Source organism: Euprymna scolopes, chromosome 16 (assembly GCF_053919585.1).
Source record: "Euprymna scolopes isolate OS-2025 chromosome 16, ASM5391958v1, whole genome shotgun sequence".
In the NCBI taxonomy this organism is placed as follows: domain Eukaryota; kingdom Metazoa; phylum Mollusca; class Cephalopoda; order Sepiida; family Sepiolidae; genus Euprymna; species Euprymna scolopes.
Window position 1 is genome coordinate 143022978 of NC_136497.1, and position 24136 is coordinate 143047113.

The 24136-nt window shown below is 34.5% G+C and overlaps 1 protein-coding gene across 11 annotated transcripts in view; it reads right to left on the bottom strand.

Moving 5' to 3' along the window:
- Window positions 1-24136, bottom strand: part of LOC145296137 (alpha-(1,6)-fucosyltransferase-like) — an 884509-nt gene that overhangs the window by 108994 nt on the left and 751379 nt on the right. For all 11 annotated transcript variants that reach the window (XM_080142295.1, XM_080142301.1, XM_080142300.1 and 8 more), the window contains one exon: window positions 5572-5788. In XM_080142295.1, coding sequence (XP_079998421.1) covers window positions 5572-5762 — 191 coding nt within the window. In that variant the 5' untranslated portion in view covers window positions 5763-5788. The remainder of the gene's footprint in view (window positions 1-5571; window positions 5789-24136) is intronic.

Consider the following 24136-nt stretch of genomic DNA (forward strand, 5'->3'; position numbering starts at 1 on the left):
AAAAAAAAAAAAATCACACATGAATGATTGACTATTATAATGAGTATCTATATAATAGCTTGTTCATCTGTACGTGTCACTGTTTCCAGATTATAAATTATTCGATCGGGAGATCCTATGTTTTTTTTCTATTTTTTTAAAAACTAATGAAATTAATTGAATTTTACGAGCTCAGTATTTTTCACTTTTTAAACTTTAAAAATCTATCAAAATTTTTCTATTGATTCAATTTTTACGATATTTTCAGGGCCAATGTGAAATGTTATGCTCTTCCCAATAAACCGAATATAATATTTTAGACAAACGTTTTTTTTTTTTTAAATTCACGCCCCCCCCCTATTTCCAAGTGTCTATCAAAAAGTAAATAATTAATTTACTCACCAAAGTGTTATATATCACAAATTGAAGATAAAAGATCAATAAATAATATATTCTAATTTAAAACAAAAAAAAGTAGTGTTTTTTATAAATTTACTTGTAAAGTCCGAAGTTTAAAAACTTTAAAAAAAAAAAAAAAAACCCACATTGTTTGTTTTTGTATTTTTTTTTTTTAAATGAAACCTTGGTCCTTGCTCCTTTAATTGAAAAAAAAAATTAGGGCTTGAATTACATTTTTCGAGGAGTTATATGCTTGGAAAGACGAGGTGGAATTATTCAATATTTTTCACAAAATTTCTGACACACCTAGTGAACGTTTGAATAATTTTTACCATTTTTTAATATAATTATTTTTCTGCGTTTCTGCTTTCAAATTAAAATCTTTTTAAATTTCTTATTATAAAAAATTGTTATGCAAGCAAGCAAAATAGAATATTACCAATACAAATCATACAGGACATCTAAAAATTAGAAATATTTTTGCCATTATAATTTTTTGTGTGTGTGTGTGTAAAAATATTGAATAATGCTTAATTTATTGATAATATCGATAGTTTGAGATATTAATTTTTCTTCAAGTTATATCGAATTCATTAATACAGATTTTAGGGCTTTTTTCGTAATCTTCCTGTAAAAGTTAAATCATTTGCTTTTTTTTTTTGAACTGTTATAATTTACAATGCTTTATTTTCATAAAAAAAGCAAAAATAAATTCTTTCATTTTTTTTTACTACTGAAAACAATAATTTTAGTAAAAAGGTGTTTTTTTTTTGTTTGTTTTAAAAAAATAATAAATTTCCACTAAGATTCAAATAAACAATGTGTTCATTATATTCCGTGATCATTATTCGAAAAATGCTGAAAATTTCATTAAAATTGGTTAATTTCCTGACTTTTAGAATATATTTAAAGGAAAGGGTCAAAATGCTTATACATTTGTAGCATCGGTTATTCATTTTGCACGTACCCAGCACTTGCCATGAAAATAACGATGGAATAGACTTTGATAAGTTGCAACTCCCTTGTATATATGAGAAAAAAAAGCAGCTGAGAATTTAAATAAATAAACAAAAACCCTGAACGAATTAATTCCTTTTTTTTAAAAAAAAAAAAAAAAAAAAAAAAAAAAACCTGGTGCAAGTGGAGAATGATTTCAAGAACCTGATGGATTTTTAAAGTGTGAATTCGTCAAAATAACGTAGAAATGGATTTTTTTTTTTTATTAAAATGGAACACATACATCAAATCCGTTGCCATGGTCGATGAAAAAAATGGGGGGATCCTTCTATCAATCCAGTAGATATCTATCTGCTGATGCAATTCTCTCTATATATACAAGAGCCAGATACGTCCAAGGATGGAGTATTGTTGCCCCACATCTGGGCAGGAGCTGCTAGAAAGGACTTATCCTGCCTTGACAAAGTTCAAAATAGACTTCATAGCCAAGTGGCGGATGCTCTTTTCTCGTCCCCGCAACTTCTTTCTTACAGAAGAGGCGTTGCAAGCCTGTCTCTGCTTTATCGTTATTTTCATGGCAAGTGCTCGTCTGAGCTTTAATCTTTGGTCCCTCCTCGTCAAACATTCACGAGAAACACTAGTCTAGCTGAACCCACTATCAATAATTTCCCCCACTCTTTATCTGTGCCTAAACCTAAACGTATATTCCATGAACAAAGCTCCTTTCTTAGAACTGCACGCCTGTGGACTTCTCTTCCGTTTGCCTGTTTTCCAGCCAAGTCTAATGTAAACAAATTCTTGATGAGCCGTTCCCCAAATTACCAAATTTACACTTCTAACGATTACTATGATATTGTCCCTTTGTCTACTGTACACTCGTTAACACTTATCCTCGAGTGACCTCTGAGCCTTGACAAGTGGTGATTCCTTGGTAAAAAAAAAAAAAAGTTTTCCTTTTCTTTTCTTTTATTAACTTTAACATTTTTGTTTTTACAAATTAAAAAACAAAAACAGTTAAGGGAATTAGAAATCTCCTAAGCAGTTAATAACGGTTCGATGGGTATAAGATTGCCATCACCGATCGACCCCCCCCCCCCTATTTTCCACTGCAGTTCAATTGACATCGACGTGATGTCAGTGTGAATACTCTCTTAGAGAAACCGGTTCTCAGCTATATTTAGAGGATAAAGTAAGTCGACCTACAAACAATCATCTCCTCTTCGAAACCTCATTTCAATTTCGGGGAACGGGTGGTTGGGACAAATTTCCATCATTTTAATTCTGGTTGAGAGCATTTCAATTTATCGATGTTTAACCAATAAGATGGCTGGAATTAGAGGTGTGGATTCAGAAGTCTAAGTTTTGCACAATTGTTTTGTTTTTGTTTTTTATAAGCCAACCCTCAATTTAAGATTAGCACGGATTGTCCAGGACGCAATTATCTATCTACTATTCTTTTTCCTTCAAGTTTTAAATATCGTGTGGCGTGGTCCCTAGTCTTGGTAGAAACCATTTTGGATAACGATAGTGTCTTTGTGTATAGCCACGAACCACAGCAACAATTAATATAATTTTATTCGTAAAAGTTCAGGAATAAAATGAACCATATATACATGCATGCACGCAAAATAAAACAGGAATGAACGAACGATTGAAAGAATAGAAGGGTCACTTACAAACATGAACAGAGTTTGGTAAATAAAACTTTGAGAAAAACAAAATTTCATAAAATATTTTCATGCAACAGACCTCTATCTCTACTATCATATAAAATTCACTTTGTGTGTGTGTGTGTGTGTGTGTGTGTGTGTGTATGAATTCATTCCTTATAGGTTCCGAAACGGCTGAGCCTATCTTTTGCAAATTTCACACAAAGGTAATTTATATGTCTGGCAATGTTCCTAGATATGTTTTGTACAGAAATTTATCCAATAAGTATAAAAAAAAATCGAACAAATCTGTTCTTAAAAATAGTCTTTTTCTCTTATAGATAAAGAATTTTTACAGAGGATTATTTTACGTTACACGGGCAAAAGGAAATAAAATCTCAGCAAATCATTTCTTCTTAAAAAACAAAAAAACAACACAGATTTATTGTCATCTGGAGATATAGCTCAGTGGTAGAGCATTCGACTCCAAATCGAATGATCACCTGTTCACGCCCGGGTGTACCTCACCATTTTATTATTTTTTTTTCGTATTAATCAATTTATGATAAAAGAGGTACCATTTAAAATCGCCACAAATTATTTCTTCGTTTGCATATTTTAAAACTAAATAATTAATAAGTGACTTTTCCAGGGCATTTATCGTCAGCTGACATGATATTGTAAACAAACACAGACGGAATTTGATGAACGACATCATCATCATCATTTTTTTTTTGCAAATTAATCCACTGGGAAAATTATTCCTTGTAATATAATATTCATTAGAGGATTGATTCTATAATAATATATATGCAATCTGCATAAATTAAAATATCATGTTTAAGCGTATTTTACGACTGGGCAATGCCGGGCGGCCAATTAGTAAAAATTTAAAAGTTATTTTCAATTAAGAAAATGGTTTATAGGATAAATACATGTTTGGTGAAGAAAGTAGAATTGTGCAAAACAATATGTTCATGCATGTATAAGTTATATACGTATGTGAGTATTGGTATTGTGTGTATGTGCGTTGGTTTACCTTGTTTGTGTTAGTACATATATAGATATGAGTAGCAGTTCGTTTCTATTCACAAGACTCTTGCTAATGTGTAGGAATGTATGCGCAAGATAAAAAATACTGGTATGCAAGTCATCGAGTCCATTTCCACCTCCTTCATGTCGGGCATAGAGGGGCATGTTGGGTAGACGTTCTTGAAGTGCTTTGCTTTTTTAGCGTTCATAGCAATCACAGTATTCCAATGCTTATTCATGGTATACATTTCTGTAATTTATTTTGATACTTGTCCATTAGAGGTTTGCAGGAAAATGCGTTTGGTTTTGGTTTTTTAAGAATTTCACTTGGAACAAGGGGAGACAATTCAAAGAGTTGTAAAAGTTTCGGGTAACAAAAAAAAAATAAATAAATAAATAAATAAATAAATAAATTAACACGATAACATGAAATAAACATCTGAACATTTACCCTTTTTCATTTTTAAACTTTCCTGTTTGAGACGTTTTCTTTCTTTCTTATTCACTTCTGCTAACGTCTTTGATGTTAAAAGATCCAGCATCATTTTCTTTTAATGTCTAGCCACATAGTCTGTTTCCCCAATAATCAAAGGAAGGAATTTATTTAAAAAATAAAAAAAATAAAAAGTTAACAGTTAAGTTTTTTCTTTAGGTCATCAGATATGACTCATTTTTTTTAACTCTTGATAAGTCAACCTCTAATTGAAATAAGAAAAGAAACATTGAAAAGATTTAAATCGGCAAACAAATTGTCAGACTCCACCTCCTGAAGTAAATTCATTTGAATTAAACAAAATACCGGTAGAAACACATCCAATAAATGTAACCAACTGCAATGTTCTACCAGTATTTTGTTTAATTTTCGATTTTTCAGCAATTACCGAGGTTAGACATGATTATATATTTTTTTCTTTTTTTACAAGAAAGTCACCACTTATCAAGGACCGAAGGCCACTCAAGGATAAAAGTTAATGAATGTAAGGTGATAGTTTAGTTTAGTAATTGTTAATGGTGTAAATTGGAAAGAATTTGGATTATTTAAGATGATAGCTCTACAAAAACTTGTTTACATTGGACTTGAAGGCTACCATATTGTAGTCAGCTGGAAAGCAGGCCAGTGGAACAGAGTTTCATAGGCGGGTAGTTCCAGGAAAGAAGCTTTGTACATAGAATCTACGTTTAGATTTAGGCACAGATAAAGTGGGGGAAATTGTTGATAGTGGTTGTAGCTAGACGAGTGTTTTTTTTTTGTGAAAGTTTGGCATGGATTGGAGCTCAAGCGAGTACTTGCCATGAAAATGATACAGCAGAGACAGGCTCACAGCATCTCTTCTGTGGAGAAAGAGGTTGCAGGGAAGAGAAAAGGATATCACCTACTAGGTTTCAAAGACGGTTTTGAACTCTATTAAGGCGATATGAAACAGACATTTTTTGTTATTCTAACTTAACAGACTTGACATCGTTTTTGTTTTGAAGTAAATAAACGTTTTAAAATAAGTTAAAACCTAAAAATGCCCAAATTGTCAAACCAAAATGAAATGAAAAAAGTTCTTACTTCAGCTCTGATGCCAATTTTTTTAGCTCAACATTTTGCTTTCGAAGGCGTTCTAATTCTTCCATAGCATGTCGCAAGTGAATCTCTGTGCGGTGGGAGTTGTCCGTGTTCTGGAATATTGTGCTGCTCATGTACATCATAATAACGAGCCAGAACCCCAGCAGGGCAGCTACCACCTTCCATGTCCGCATGCTACTACCACTACTCACGCATCACCCTGCAAAGAACAAGAATAAAAAAAAAAAAAAAAACAACAATGAAAACACAAGTCTTTATTAAATGAATGCATACAAGAGTCGTTGCAAACTAAAAAAAAAAAAAAGTTAAAGAGCTATGAAGACGAGAGTGGTACCATTAAAACGAGCGACCTTTTGTGCTTCAAATTTATTTTTTCTATATAGTCATCACCATTCTAATTGCACTTTTGCCAGCGATGAACGATGGTTGTATAAGGGCGTCTGGAGCGCACTTTGTCATACAAGGGTCGGTCCAAAAGTAAAAGACTCCTATGTGTTCTTTAACTAAAAAATTAAAGAGCTGTGAAGATGAAATTGGTACCATTAAAAACAGGCAACATTTTTTGTTGAAGAATTTCTTTTTCTACATGGTCACTGCCATTCTCAATGCATTTTTGCCAAGAATTCAATGTGTTGCTTAGATATTAATTTATTTTTATTTCGGACTACTGGTCTCATCTTTATTAGTTGTTGTTTAATCACCTTTTATTGGATTGTTTATTCACAACGTTTCGGCCAATTAATTCCTCTGGCCTTCGTCAGGTGGTAACCGCGATGGATAGGAACTTCGAATCTCCATGAAAAAACAACTAATAAAGATGAGACTAGTAGTCCGAAAAAAAAATAAATTAATATATATAATGCTCATCTCAAAAAATGAATTCCAATTAAGGAATAATATATATATGTGTTGCTTAGAGTTTCACACTATCAATATCTGCAACAGAGAGATGAAACTTTAATGTCATGAATGCATGAATTCAGTCATCATAACAATGCAATTTTCAATCCCAGAACAGAAAAAAGAAAAAAGAGGCATTACTTTTGGAATGCCCCTTGTATGTAAGTGTTTAATAAAGCTGTTAGCAGTGTAGGATAGCGGGTTGGAGAAGTGACGTGGTGTATGAACAAAAACAGCAAAACGAAGGTCGCAAAGTTTCCACAACCTTAACAGGCAAGCCATGTTGCGTGATTTATCTGATCAAGCTACTAACACATGTAATGTTTTTATTTTTTTTTAATTGTCTTTTTATGAGTGTATGTATTAATGTTATAATCATAGAAAGGAAAACTTTGAAAATAGCCAAGAGTGAAATGCCCCCTTAAGATCTCTGTTTGCTGTTTGTTTATTCTTATAAAGACGGCTAAGAGTTTTTAATGTCTATTTTTGCATAGAAATAAACATGTATATCGGAGGGAAAATCTAGTATTCGCTAAACTAATCAACTATCTTATTAAAAATAAACAGGTGTGCACAGCAAACAGAGATCTTAAGGGGGCATTTCACTCTTGGTTATTTTCAAAGTTTTCCTTTCTATGATTACAACATTATTAGCCATCTGTCTGTGCAACGTTACATAGACAAAGTGACTTTGAAACCTTTGTTTCTTTATTAACCTCGATGGACGTCTTTATTCTTTATTAAAATTTCATCAGAGATCTTACGGGGGCATTTCGCTCTTGGCATTTTTCAAAGTTTTCCTTTTTTGTAACGACAAATGTGCGTTTAAAAAGGCTGTAAGCAATGTAGGATAATGGGAAAGAGATGTGGCATATGAACAAAAACAGACAAATGAACTAAAGCTGCATTTACATTATAAACCTTTGTATATCTATTTGGAAAAAAATCTTTCATATACAAATCAGCAAATATCGACTTGCTATTAAATATTAGGATGGTAAAATGTCTTTGACAATTTTAAGAGATTCCTCTCTGTTTAAAAAGAAAACAAACCAAGAGTATGCTACATAAATGGGTGGCAGCTGTCCTGAATTTTTATTTGTTGTTACGAATTACTTCTACTGAGTCATGGTTGATGGAACATGAACATTTTTTTTTTTTTTTTTTTTTTTTTTTTTACAAAGGCATCACCACATTATCAAGGCCCAGAGGCCACTCAAGGATAAGGGTTAAAGAGTGTACAGTAGAAGTTGGTCAATATAGTAATCATTAGTAATGAAAATTTGGTAAATTTAATAACTTATATGGAACGGCTCATCAAGAACTTATTTACTTTAGACTTGAACAAAACCATATTGTAGTCAGCCGGAAAGCAGGAAAACGGAAGACAATTCCACAGGCGTGCAGTTCTAAGAAAGAAGCTTTGTTCATGGAATCTACGCTATTCCTGTGGATTAAATACAGGATTCTATTCAAAGTTCTATGCAGATTACCAAGTTTGGTGGAAACATTCCAGAGTTCGATGAGATACACCTAAAGAAGTTTACATCAGCTTAAACGTTGTGTGAATAACACCCAAGATGAGAACAATCGTCCGAAGAATCCAAATCTATATATTAATAAGATAGCGTGTGTTATTTTGTGTGTCACGATTACATCCGAGTGACTGTCGTTTATTTGTTATGGATTTCCATTTCTTGTAAAAATAATTTTACTAAGAATTCTTCATAAGTTTTTGTTTCGATTATAGCTGAAGGAACTCAAGTTATCTATATATATATATATATTTGAAAAGGGAATTTTTCCGAAATTAATAATGGAATTTGTCGCAGACATAACAAGTAAGACATTTTACCAATACAACTGAATAAATATATGTATATATAAAATATATGTATGTACTTATTGATTTGTAAATCGCCGCTTGTTCTCGTCTTCTCTTACCAACAACGACTATATTTCATTCCTCGCATTGTGACAGTCTTCTAAATCTCTACTACATATGAAAAAATATGTATTTATAATAAATATATATATATAAGTTTTAGTTTCAATTCCAGGTTATGCATCCAAGTCATATAGATATATTTTTTAAATCGCAACTTTCTAATATATAAGAATCGATAGAAAATTAACTCTATAATAATTTACAAAATCTGAAAGAATCGAAACATTTTTAAGCATACTTTACAACCGGGCTATGCCAGGCGGCCTGCTAGCTTAGATAAATACTTTTGCAGTTTTAACAAAAAAGCTACAATAATATCAAAGCGTCTCCATTTACGCTGAACATCTACATAATGCCAACATCAATATATTACATATGAAGGAGTCCCCTGTGGAATTTCCACAGACCCCGCTAGATAATTTATGGATAAATTTAATTTAAGGATAAATAGGTGGGCACAGCAAGGGGTCATTTCGCTCTTAGCTATTTTCAAAGTTTTCATTTCTGTGATTACAACATTATTGGTAATCTGTCCACGCAATGTTCCATAGACAAAGTGATCTGAAACCTTTGTTTCTTTATCAACCTTGATAGATGTGACGTCATGCAACATGTCAACTGAGGGTTTTTTTTTTGGGGGGGGGGGGTTTTACTTTGACCTATTAAACATCATACCTAAACTCCAGGTATCTTTGTTATCATTCATGGGAATTTGTTTATTTTCCAAACTGTGTCACTTTGATCTGTACTTAGTTCGACCTTTGACAAGATTAACACTAGCTGTATACTCGCCATCTGACAAAGGTCCATCTATCATAACAAATAAGCATATGCCTCAATATCAAACCATTGTATTTTTGTTATGAAATACAAATGCCACTCTATTACATCAGTTAGTGTCTAATCTTGAAAATGGGCGAACTAAGTACAGATATAAGTGACACAAAGTTTGTGAAACAAATCAGTTATATGGAAGATAACAGAAACAGATAGCCTTAAGGTCCCGATGATGTATCTGTTCAATCTCAAGAGACAATGGATACTCCTTGTAAGGGTTGTGAGGCAAGTGTTGCACAGTTCTAACCTCACCTCTCCTGAATCTGCATTGCTTGAGCCCATTGGCAAGGAGAAGTCCAAACAATGCCAATATAAGTGGAGAGTGCATACAGTACCTGGAATTCTCAAATGGTCAAATTGCTTTATAGATTGCATTTAAAAAAAAAAAACGGTTTTTCTTTCTTTTCTAAATCTGATAAACTTAGGTCTGGATCCTCCCCCCAAAAATGACCTTGTCGTACGTCTTCTCCATGCTATATAATAAAAAGTTTTCTTGACACATTTGCTTGTAAGCCAAGAGAGACTGTGCTCAAATAGCATGAAATATTTTTTTTTATTTTTTACTCAAACAATATTTTTGATGCAACACTGCATTAAAACTTTGTTTTACTTCCATGGAAAAACAAAACGAATAACAAAATAGCCAATTATTCAAGAAAAGAATTGCCGACAGGGATGACAAGTCAAGTTAATTAGGAACATTTAAAAAAAAAAAAAAAAAAAAAAAGAAGTGGCAAATACAGCAGAAAATATAAATACAAAATTCCCAATTTAGAATTTGAAAGTCGTTTTTGGTTGTGATTTTTTTTTTCTTATGTTTTTAAAAAGATTTCAATCTATTCAATTTTGTTTACATAATTTCACGGTCCAGTGAAGCATTTACAAATTTTATCAGATTTAGAAAAGAAAGAAAAACCGGTTTTTAAATGCAATCTATAAAGCAATTAGTTTAAACAATCATCATCATCATAGATGAAGGCAATTACATGTTCATACATATGTTAACATGCTCGTTAAAAAGTGATGGTACCAGTCTCAGCTGATACGAGGTGCCTTCAATAAGTTTTCAGACTTTTTTTCATATGGGTACTTTTACTGATAGTACACACACATGAACGTACGGCACAATCACGTTGACACACCGGTTCTTGCTAGATCACCGAAGTTAAGCAACGTTGAGCCTGGCCAGTACCAGATGGGTGACAATTTGGGAAGGCTAAGTGCTGTATGTACCTTCTGGGAAGATTGGGCGTGGGCCAGCATCCTTAACCTGTAAAAAGAACTCCTCGCTACAAAAAGTTGTAGATGACCTATGCCCCTCCAGGGGCTCAAGGGCTATGTTTGTTGAAAAAAAATTCATGCAAATATTCTGCATCTTCAGTTCCTTGTGAATAATTGTGCGTACAGTTCCTACACTATCATCAAACTGTGCACTTATTGTCTCTATAGACACCCGACGGTCCTTATCAATGAACTTCTTTATTTGCCCAATAAACTCCTCCCACACCTCATTATCCCTCAAAGACTCTCTGCCTTCCTTGAATCTCTTATACCACTCAAAAACTGATGTTCAATTCATGCAAGAGGGTCCAAAAGCAGCCTGAAGCATTCCATACGTCTCTGTGGTATTTTTTCCAAGTTTAAAAAACAATTTTATTGCATATCGTTCTCCTAAAATATCCTTACGCCCAGATTTCATTTTTGAAATTCACCAGTTGTGACAATTGGGCTTTAGTAGGATGTATTCTAATTCCTGCTGTAGCTGTTCATTTAAACCTGAAATCATAAAAATTGGCCAGTCATCTCATAAGATGTAGAGCAATAACACACTGAATTTTCAAGAATCTACAACGATTTTAAATGCCTGTACAAAATAAGTCTGGAAACTTATTGAAGGCAACTCGTACTACACAAAATAGTTATGACGGCTCAAGGAGAGGAGAAAGACCAAAGAGAGACAGCACTAACCAGACCTCCATTTGAATTGTGCAGAGAGTACTAGGGTCTTAGCAGGATTTATTGCCACCCAAACTGAGAGTGGTGTCATTCAATTTGTATTAAAATGATCTATAAGCATCATAAATATTGAAAAGTCTGTGTCAGGCAAGGTATTTTTCTCAAAGAACTTGTAGAGTTGAAAGTTTTCTTGCATCTGAAAATTTCTTCGATGAAGAGATGAGATTTTGTTGCTAGTCTGCTTGGTCAGAGGTATTTATGTTGATTAAGTTTCTCAGGGCACATTTTAATAAAAAAAAAATGCATAATATTACCAGCGGGGCCTGTGAAAATTCCACAGTCGATTTATTCATATATAATATATTGATGTTGGCATTCTGTGGATGTTCAGCGTAAATGGAGACGCTCTGATATTATTGTAGCTCTTTTGTTAAAATTGCAAAAGTATTTATCTAAGCTAGCATGGACGCCCGGCAAAGCCCGGTCGTAAAGTACATTTAAATATGATATTTTCATTCTTGCAGATTTCATATTTATTATCGAATGAATGTGCTATCGATTTTTATAAAGTTGCGATTTCGAAAATATATCCATATTACTTGGGTGAATCAGCTATAATCAAAACCGAAACTTATGAAGAATTCTTGATAAAATTATTTACAAAAAAAAAAATAAATAAAATAGATTACTGGAGTGCCATCAGCTATAATCGAAACCAAAACATATGAAGAATTCTTGGTAAAATTATTATAAGAAATGAAAGTTCATAATTAAATGACTCGGATGTAAGTGTGACATCACGCTTACATCCGAGTGGAGCTATTACTTATCCTATGTGATATACTCTTTTACAACGTGTTGGGTCTACGTGTGTAACGTTACATATATTTTTCTAAACAAATATAAAACAGAGGCGGAAGAGAGTCCAATATTTTTCGACCATAAATTGTTTCCCTTATACTGAATCTGAAATCGGTTGTACCAATGTTTTTTTCTGACCTTCTGTAAAGTTTTTTCAAATAGATATTATGCTCTAAAAAAAAAAAAAGGTAAAATGTAAGTGCTGAACGGCTTATACACTGGGATATTTTATATGTATTCATGTTTTTTGTAGACTTGAGTTTTTTCTTGTTTTTTTTTGTTTTTTTTATTTACCTTGGGACAGGTATTAGATTCCTGTAAAAAATTTTTTCAGCATATGAAGGCATGTAACATAAACGTGGACGGCGGCTATATGCAAATACCGAAATGACGTCACAGTAAAGAAAAAGATCACATTAGAGGATGAGTAACGTCACGGCTGTAATGAGAAGTCATGTGAGGCCGGAGAATGAGAAAATAAAAGTCGTTACAAAAAAAAAAAAAAAAAGTAAACGGAGGGGGGGTGAAGTTCTTTCTTTGTCTCTTTTGCGACTGAGTCTGGGTCCCAGGTGTCTAAATGTTAACGTGTGTGTAACGTAAAGGTCCATGGATATCGGAAATTTAAATGTAATGGAAACAAATATCTTGTTGCACAATTCCCCACTTTGGATGTCCACTGCCAATCTGATCCCTAATCACAGTAGGCCGAGATTGCCCTAATAGAAAATAAGCAGCAGTAGCAGCTGTCATGCTGGTGGGCATAGGTAGCAAATCCAACAAGTACATGAATCATAGAAACATGTTATGTCCATTGTTTTCAGCAATATCTATCTAGATAAACACTTGCTATTCACATACACACACACACACAAAAAAAAAAAACACTATACGGGGGATTCCACACAAACCAACTAATTTTTCCTATTTACTTGCCTCCCCACGAGGGAAAATCTAGCTCCTCAAAAAGAGGCTCTCTGAATTGGAACAAATAAAATTCCTCAGTCTAGAAAGATTTCTCTTCCACTCAGCGAGGACAGAAAAAGATGAAGTGTAGTATCAGAACAGAGAAACTGTAGCGGAGCTGTATAAACAAACATCTTGCTGCACAGCTCCCTACTTAGGATGCTCCAATAAATCTGACACCTAATTATAGTAGCCCTTTACGTCCCAGTGGCACTCAGGCAAATAAAAGTAAAAACTTGAAACTTCTAAAACGCCAAATCTAAAACTATAATGAAGATTTTTAGACAACAACAGTGTCGTCATCGTTGCCGCCGCCCAACTGGTTGCACCTGTAATATTAAACGCACTCACAAGAGCAGATAGGATTTTTACATGCTTTCGGGCTATCACATAACTAATCTAAGCGACCTAAGCTAAGCCGACCTGACCTGCAACAACCTTATGTGAGTCACAATTGCTCTGGTCATTGACCCGTCATCTGCCACCGCTGAGTGTTTTGGTGTGTTCGTTTTTTTCTCTTTGTCATTACACGGTTTGCTTGCTTGCTTACTAGGCTAGGCTAGACACACCACCACATACGACTGTGTTGTCGATAATTCTTTTTCCATTTCCATTCTTGCCCTGTAGCCCCGGCTGGGAAACTGACCGGAGCTGAGCCGACCTAACCTGCAACCAACTTAAAATTCCAAAATGCCAAATCTGAAGCTACGATGAAGATTTTTAGGCAACAACAGTGACATCCTCGTGGTCACCGCCGCCCACTGCAACAAATCAACTAAAAGTTACACCTGTAATATTGAACGAGAGCAGATAGGATTTTTACATGCTTTCGGGCCATTCATTAACTTATCCGAGAAGAGACACAAAATTTATCTCCTCTTTATTTGGAGAGAAGGAAAGCAACAGATCCAATTACATGTAAGAGATTGTGTGGCCTCTTTATCTCGTGCACTTACCTGTAAATAACACTGTCCTGCCTTGTAATAAACCTCATTTAACGAGCAAAATCTGCCAGGGACTCAGCACTGTTAAAAAGCCCCCGCAGCAAAAACCCTAATCTCATCAGCGAAAAGTGAGCCACTAAAATTCGCTCGTGCTGGGGTTAAAACTAACCGCACCTTTCAGAAAATTATAAGCTTTTCGTAAGATTTTTTTATTGTTAATCTTTCAACGAGAATCTCGCGGCAGTCTTTAATCTCATGACATAGGAGCAGAAACAGGAGATTAAATATGTTTTACTTTAGGGGAAAACATGACACGATATAATTCGTAGATATACGATGTGCCTGCAATTAAGTTTCAGACATTTTTGTACAGGCATTCAAAATTGTTGTAGACTCTTGAAAATTCAGTATGTTATTGCTATACATCTTATGAAATGGCTAACCAATTTTTATAACTTCAGGTTCAAACGAACAGCTACAGCAAGAATTGGAATATACCCTACTAAAGCCCGATTGTCACAACTGGTGAATTTCAAAAATGCAATCTGGACGTGAGGACGCTTAAAAAGAACGATATGTAATACAATGTTTTAAACGTGGAAAAATGCCACAGAAATATATGGAATGCTTTAGACCGCTTTTGGACCATCTTGCATGAATCGAGCATCAGTTTTGGAGTAAAATAAGAGATTCAAGGAAGGCAGGGAGTCTGTGAGGGATGATAAGAGGTGTGGGAGTCTGTGAGGGATGGTAAGAGGTGTGGGAGTCTGTGAGGGATGGTAAGAGGTGTGGGAGTCTGTGAGGGATGGTAAGAGGTGTGGGAGTCTGTGAGGGATGATAAGAGGTGTGGGAGTCTGTGAGGGATGGTAAGAGGTGTGGGAGTCTGTGAGGGATGGTAAGAGGTGTGGGAGTCTGTGAGGGATGGTAAGAGGTGTGGGAGTCTGTGAGGGATGATAAGAGGTGTGGGAGTCTGTGAGGGATGGTAAGAGGTGTGGGAGTCTGTGAGGGATGGTAAGAGGTGTGGGAGTCTGTGAGGGATGATAAGAGGTGTGGGAGTCTGTGAGGGATGATAAGAGGTGTGGGAGTCTGTGAGGGATGATAAGAGGTGTGGGAGGAGTAGGTAAATTTGAACACCAGAGTTTATTGGGCAAAAAAAGAATTTCATGGATAAGGACTGTTGTGTGTCTATAGAAACGATAAGTGCACAGTTTGATGTCAGTGTGGGAACTGTACACACAATTATTCGCAAGGAACTGAAGATGCAGAAGGTTTGCACAAATGTTGTCCCAAGGGTGCAGTCTACAACTTCACCGTTGTCATAGACTATTTGATCAAGATGGGCATTAAGACAGTTCCTCACCCTCCCTATCCTCCAGACTTTGCTCCCTATGACTTTTGATTATTCCCTAAGCTTATTGTAATGTACTTGCAATAACCCTTATCCCTGAGTGGCTTCCGGGCCTTGATAAGTGGTGATCACTGTATAAAAAAAAAAAATAAAAAAAAAAAAAAACCTTACAGGCTGTCGTTTTAAGATAATTGAAGAGGACTTCCATAGAGCCTTTCAGAGGTTGTTGGAACAATAAAACAAGTACATTGCAGTCGGAGGAGATTACTTCGAAGGAGACTAGAGTTTCATGTGTGTGTACTATTAATAAAAGTGGCCATAGAAAAAAGTTTTGAAACTTATTGAAGACACCTCGTAAATATAGAAGAAAAAATGTGAACCGTTCGATTACTCATGTGGATTCAAATAGGTTATCATAAACTACACCTTTAATAAAAATGGGCAAAAGGTGTTTTATTTCAAAGATTTCTTTTAGAAAAGCTCACCTTAAATACATATTTCCGTACATTATATATTGATATATATATATATTTTTATATTATATATATTTTATGTCAAAGATTTCTTTTAGAAGAGCTCACCTTAAATACATATTTCCGTACATTATATATTGATATATATATATATATTTTTATATTATATATATTTTATGTCAAAGATTTCTTTTAGAAGAGCTCACCTTAAATACATATTTCCGTACATTATATATTGATATATATATATATATTTTTATATTATATATATTTTATGTCAAAGATTTCTTTTAGAAGAGCTCACCTTAAATACATATTTCCGTACATTATATATTGATATATATATATATTTTTATATTATATATATTTTATGTCAAAGATTTCTTTTAGAAGAGCTCACCTTAAATACATATTTCCGTACATTATATATTGATATATATATATATTTTTATATTATATATATTTTATGTCTAAGATTTCTTTTAGAAGAGCTCACCTTAAATACATATTTCCGTACATTATATATTGATATATATATATATATTTTTATATTATATATATATTTTATGTCAAAGATTTCTTTTAGAAGAGCTCACCTTAAATACATATTTCCGTACATTATATATTGATATATATATATATATTTTTATATTATATATATTTTATGTCAAAGATTTCTTTTAGAAGAGCTCACCTTAAATACATATTTCCGTACATTATATATTGATATATATATATATTTTTATATTATATATATTTTATGTCAAAGATTTCTTTTAGAAGAGCTCACCTTAAATACATATTTCCGTACATTATATATTGATATATATATATATTTTTATATTATATATATTTTATGTCAAAGATTTCTTTTAGAAGAGCTCATCTTAAATACATATTTCCGTACATTATATATTGATATATATATATATTTTTATATTATATATATTTTATGTCAAAGATTTCTTTTAGAAGAGCTTACCTTAAATACATATTTCCGTACATTATATATTGATATATATATATATTTTTATATTATACATATTTTATGTCAAAGATTTCTTTTAGAAGAGCTCACCTTAAATACATATTTCCGTACATTATATATTGATATATATATATATTTTTATATTATATATATTTTATGTCAAAGATTTCTTTTAGAAGAGCTCACCTTAAATACATATTTCCGTACATTATATATTGATATATATATATATTTTTATATTATATATATTTTATGTCAAAGATTTCTTTTAGAAGAGCTCACCTTAAATACATATTTCCGTACATTATATATTGATATATATATATATTTTTATATTATATATATTTTATGTCAAAGATTTCTTTTAGAAGAGCTCACCTTAAATACATATTTCCGTACATTATATGTTGATATATATATATATATATTTACATTATATATATTTTATGTCAAATATTTCGTTTATAAAGGCTCACCTTAAATTATCCAATAGTACCAAATTTCTACCGCAAACGATCATTACACTGCTGTCTCATTGACCATCTTACATTCATTCACCCATATTCTCGAGTGGCCTTCAAACTTTGACAAATTCTGACTCCTATGTAAAACAAGCCAAGCATGCAGGGCCCCTCTCCACGAATTAAAAATTTACTTTAACCATGACTAATGCTTGTACAAAATTTAAAAAAATCTAGGAGTGGTTAAGAAAAGTGAAAACAAATGAATGGACGAATGATTTTTGAGGCAATTTTATCTTTATAAAAAGTCCCTAAAGAGACAACCTGAGTTATCCTGGAAAATACTTCTAAGAAAAATTTACTTTTGCCATGACTAATGTTTGTGCAAACTTTCAAAAAAAATTCGTGATTTTTTAGAAAAGTACAAACAAACGAACAGGAGTAAATTACTAGGTCCAAAAATGTATGTGTATACACATTATATATATATATATAAAATATATTTTAGTCATCGACATACAGTCCTGTTTCGTTGTTTCACAACTCATCAGTGCCGCTAGACTAACACCTATCCCAAGCCGAGGATCGAACCTAGAACCGTCGTGATGACAGTCGGCAGTTCTACCCCCTGACTACGGAAGCAGTGGCCGTAATTAATCTGTCCGAATGTCTATTTAAATAAACATCCGTCCGCCACTCGTAAAGGGCTCAAACGTTTGTTTGTAAACAAACCGCGAGCTTCGCATTTTTTTCAGCTAAATTAAGTAGCGAGTAAGATTATTTACGATAGTGCTCAACCCAAGAGGGGGGCTTTATAAAATATATTTTAGTCATCGACATACAGTCCTGTTTCGTTGTTTCACAACTTAATTCCAACACGACCAAATTTCAAACAATTATTAGAGTTTCACCTTTTCAGCTATATTGTGAAAATAATTTTTCAATTTTCGTTCAGTAAAACAAAAATTATAAATTTTCTGATGTTCAAAATCGTAATAAAAAAAACATAAGGTGAACGACGTTTTTTTATGACTGGTTTCCATAGCAACCATGTCGCTTCAGCGACTTCTGTTGCTACCAATTTACCGCTCTTGCGAAAAGAGAAGTAACAAGTGAAACAGAGAGAATGAAAGGGAGATAATTGGGGGATTTTATTGAAAGCAGACGAGTGCCATACATTGTTATTACATATGTGTATGCTATGCTTATAGGGGCAAAAAAAATAATACTGAAATTAAACAAAGAACAAGTGAATTTACTGAGAGCTTGGAAAAATCGTGGATTACAATAGAAAAATGTGAGTATGAAAAGTAATATGGTTAAGCTTAAACATGGAAAAGTAAAGGACTAATTGTTAAAACTGGAAAAAAAAAAAAAAGGACATGATATTCTAGTAAAAAATATAAATTTATAACTTAAAATATTGCACCATTAAGATTTTTTTTAATTCAATTTAACATTATATAATCAATTTTTAATGCTGCGATATTTTAAATTACAAATTTATATTTTTTACTAAACTATCTTGTTCTAGTTCTTTTCCAGTTTTAACAACTAGTCTATTACTTTTCCATGTTTAAGCTTAACCATATTTTTCATGCTCGCATTTTTCTATTGTAATATATATATACATATATATATATATGTATATATATAGTGTTGCGATTTTAAACTACCAGTAAAACTAAAATCAATAAATCACATCCATAAGTATATTTTTACATTTGCATGGTTTTGTGCGGTAATCCAACCTTTTTTTTTTTTTTTTTTTTTTTACAAGGTGGTCACCACTTATCAAGGCCCGGAAGCCACTCAGGGATAAGGGTTATTGCAAGTACAGTACATTAGTGTGGAGATTTAATGAAGTGTTTACTTAAGGGGGCGGTTCATCAGGAATTTGTTTATGTTGGACTTGAAGATATCCAGGTTGTAGTCAGGTGGGAAACAGGCAGACAGAAGAGAGTTCCACTGGCGTGCACTTCTAAGAAAGAAGCTTTGTTCATGGAAGCTACATTTTGGTTTTGGCACAGATAAAGAGTGGAGAAAGTTTTTGACAGTGGTTTCAGCTAGATGGGTGTTTTTCGTGAAAGATTGGCGAGGGGGGGGCAGCGACTGGAGCTCAGACGAGCACTTGCCATGGAAGTAACGATAAAACAAAGACAGGCTCGCAACGTCTCCTGTGGGACAGAGGTTGCAGGGAAGAGAAAAGGGCATCCCCCACTACGCCACAAAGTCTATTTTGTTCTCTGTCAAGGCAGGATAGGCTGTTTTTAGTAGATCCTGCCCAGACGTGGCAGCAGTACTCCATCCTTGGATGTACTTGGCTTTTATATAGATAGAGAATTGCATCAGTAGTGAGATATCATCTGGAGCAGTAGAAGGATCCTACCCTTTTTCCAGCGACCTTGGCAACTGACTTGATGTACATATTCCATTTCAGGTCAGGAGTAAAGGTCAAGCCCAGAAACTTATCAAAACATGGAGCTTCTCTTAGTCAAGAGCCATCCATTTCAATTGATGCCAGATGGGGATCATAGCGTTGATGATGTAAAGATAGGAGCTTGGTTTTAAAAGCAACCAGCCACCTCTTCCCCCACTGTACTACGCGCTAGAGATTAGAGGAGAGAGAATCAGAGAGAACTTTGTCATTTACGGCCTTTGATGTGTTGCCATAGATGATCGTGTCATCAGCATAGATGTCAACGAATGATTTAAGTATGTGTTTTGGGAGATCATTGATGTAGATCAGGAAGAGAGTTGGGCCAAGGATGGAACCCTGAGGAACACCAGCATTAATATTGATGGCCTGATTTCTGCCCATCAACTACTACTCTTATGAGCCTATCGGAGAGAAATGATTTTATGATCGAGAAAACATTTCCAGTCATACCATAGCTCGAAATCTTGTGAAGTAAGCCCTTATGCTAAATCTTATCAAAGGCCTTCGATATGTCAAGAGCAATTGCCTTAGAGAGGAAGCCTTTGTCAAGAGATTCACTAATCCTATGAGATATAACCGTTAGCAGATCTGCTGTAAATCTGGCAGAACGGAAACCATATTGCATGTCACTAAGAAGGTTATTTCTGCTGAGATGGTTGACTACGTCTCTATTTAATAAAAACAACCGTATATTTAGAAATTTAATCGGAATCGGTAACTGTATCGGAATCAAGAATTTAGAACAGAATCGATGACTGTATCAGATTTGGGAAAATTTGGGAATCGTCCCATCACTAATATATATAAATTTGTTATGTTTGACGTTCATCTACGTCGCCAACTGTTATGTTTGCAGGTTAAACCAAATAACGTATAAGGCAATACAAATGAAGACTCAACAAACAAAGGTAGATCAATAAGAAGTGTATTAGGTTGGTTGGTTGTTTTGCTTTACGGCATATCAACCCTTTTCAGGTTATTTAATGCCGAATCTGGTGATTTTGAAGAACGATTTTTTAATATAGTATATTTGTTTTTTAAGTCGTATTCTATTTAACCCATAGTTGGGACCCTAACAGGTGCTACCACTCCGGGTCAGAGTGGACCTGGGAGCAATGGCAATTAAAGGGTGGCTCCACACTCCCTAATGCCTGCAAGCTGGGGCCTCACCATCGGATATAGTTTAAGGTCATATCCAGGACCGAAGTGTATTAGGAAAAGTATATTCACAGTATATTTTTGTCATTTATTCTATATATTGCTCTGTAATCACATTAAGCTTCTTATATAACGGATTGATATATAATAAGAAAAATATATTTCTACAGAAATATATATATATATATATATATATATATATATATATATATATAGTAATTTATAAAATATATATGGCGATTAAGCTACACTGAATATTCGGCGTTTCATCCACTCTAGGACTCTTCAGGCTTATGCGCATAAGCCTGAAGAATCCTAGAGTGGATGAAATGTACTCATTTTTAGTTCGTGAGAGGGGAATCTATCACCATACTTGCCCTTAAACACGTCTGTTGGACTTTTATTAAGTACAATACTTAATAGTTTTGTTTTTTTTTTAATGGAGAGTAGAAAACGCATTGTGGATGCGTTATCGGCAGCTCCTGTTACTCTCGCTTCTTCTTATTTGTCCCTCAGTCCTCATTTTTTAAATGAGTGATTTTTCTGACAAAGGGAGAAGAAAAAGCTGTTTTCTAGGTTGGCAGTATTTTTGCGCGAAACAGTTGGCAGAGTTGGTGGAAATTTTCTGTTTCTATGTCTATCCTTGTAGCCATGTCACTAGTAAGGGTGCTGGAGGTAAACGTTTTGTCTGGGCTGACGTTATCCGCCTGATAGTCAGGGACCCGAACCTTGGATTAACCACTAAGGAGGCTGTCCTATCAGCAGGTGCAAAGTACTGGGGCTGCTGTATTGCCATTTGGTGAATGGAATCTGGACCATGCAGTAGCTTCTGGTGGGGCCTCTCGATGCCATACTAGTTACGGCTTTACCTTATCATGTGGTACAAAAAAAAAAAAAATTCTTTGTTTCTTTTTCTCTCTTAGTTTCCCCTCTCTGTCCTGCTCTAAGTAAATCTGTCGACCTAGTCCACAAATTCCAAAATTTCATCATGACAAGTTTCAAGAAAAAATACACGATTAAACCCGGTTCTCCAACTTCCAACGTAGACCCCTACTACCATGTCTCCTTCTCCAACATCAGGGGTCTACGTTCTAACCTTCCAGAGGTTGAAACCCAATTACAGGAGACTAAACCAGACCTTTTATTTTTAAGTGAAACTGGCATTGGACAGGCTATTTCCCTAGATGAGTTTGCAATTACAGGATACTCTAACTTGACTTCTAAATCTGACCCCCAAGATCGCCATGGGCATGGAATATGTGCCTATATTAAAGATAGCTTTCCATGTGGGAGGGACATCTCCTGGGAAGATCCTAACTTACCCTATATGTGCTTCCGGGTTGCTTTAGCTCACACTACTGCATTTATATTTACTCTCTATCGCCCCCACAACAGTGGAGTTACTATCTTTCAAAGCATATCTGAGAAAATTGACCAAGTCCTTTCTACTTATCCTTCAGCTAACATTCACGTATGTGGAGACTTCAATGTTCACAACGTCGAATGGTTGACCCACTCAAACAAGACCGATGATGAGGGGAGGTTCTGTCATGATTTCTCCATTGCCTATGACCTCACTCAGATTGTTCAGGAACCTACCCGTGTGCCCGATAATGACGGCCAGTATGCGAGCCTACTAGACCTTTTTCTCACAACTTGCCCTGAACTATGTTCAGTTTCTGTTCTGTCGCCTCTTGGATCTTCCGACCTCTCTGTTGTATCAATTAAGATAAAAATGAAATGTAATAAGTCCCCAGACGTACCTCTTCATCGTACAGTATATCAATACACTAAGGCTGACTGGGATAGCTTCCGTACATTTATATCTGATCTACCTCTGCATTCCATGTTTAAAAAGGATGTGTCCTCTATAGTATTAGACCTAACTGAATGGTTGATTGTAGGTATTGACCATTTCATACCCTCTAAAAAGTTTCAGCAAAAACCTAACAGCCAGCCATGGTTCTCTCCAGAATGTGCTGCTGCCATTGCGCACAGAAATCACTTTTTCCACTGCTTCAAACGTAATAGATGTATGGAAACTAAAGCCGTTTTCAGGACTGCCAGCAACCATTGTAAGAAAGTAATAAGGAACGCAAGAGAGTTGTATGCTCAATCTGTTAAGTCCAAAGTAGCTGAGCAGTGGCTTGGTTCCCACCAGTTTTGGCAAATAGCAAACAGAATCCTGAACAGAAGCGTGTGCTCCATCCCAACTATTATCAATGGACCTGAGGTAATCTCGTCAGCATCAGACAAAGCCAAACTCTTTGTCAAGAACTTTGCAGCTAATTCTACCCTTTGTGACCAAGACCGCCAACCCCCAATATTTCCTCCTGTATCAGAAAACACGCTATGTGATATACGTATATCTGTACGTGATGTTGCCAAGCTAATCAAAAACCTTGATTCCAGTAAAGCAACTGGCCCTGATGGTATTCCAATTATAGTACTCAAAAAACTTCAACCTGAACTAGCGCCCATACTTACAAAACTGTTTAAACGTTGTCTTAAGGAGAATAGTTTCCCATCTCCCTGGAAAATCTCATCAGTATGCCCTGTATTTAAGAATTCAGGTGATCGCTCATCCCCCTCTCAGTACAGGCCAATAAGTCTCCTGTGCGTCATGAGTAAGTTGCTAGAATCTATGTTAAATACAGAAGTAATCAAACATCTCAACAAAAATAACCTTCTTAGTGACACTCAATATGGTTTCCGTTCTGCTAGATCTACAGCAGATGTCCTTACAGTTATATCGCATAGGATTAGCAAATCTCTCGACGGTGGCAATCTTTCTAGGGCAATTGCTCTTGACATATCTAAAGTCTTTGATAGGGTATGGCATAAAGGTTTACTTCATAAGATCGCTAGCTATGGTATAGCTGGAAAAGTCTTCTCAATTATTAAATCATTTCTTTCTGATAGGTTCATAAGAGTAGTAGTTGAGGGGCAAAAATCAGAAGCTCACAGTATTAATGCCGGTGTCCCTCAGGGATCCATCCTGGGCCCAACTCTTTTCCTGATCTACATTAATGATCTTCCAAATCACATCCTTACATCATTTGTAGACATTTATGCTGACGACACTACCATTTATGGTACCACATCTAAGACAGTAAACGACCAAGTTCTCTCCAATTCTCTCTCCTCTGATCTTGAGCACGTAGTACAATGGGGAAAGGAGTGGCTGGTTACTTTTAATGCATCTAAAACCAAGCTTCTCTCTTTACATCATCAACATTCTAATCCACATTTGTCATCAATTGAAATGAA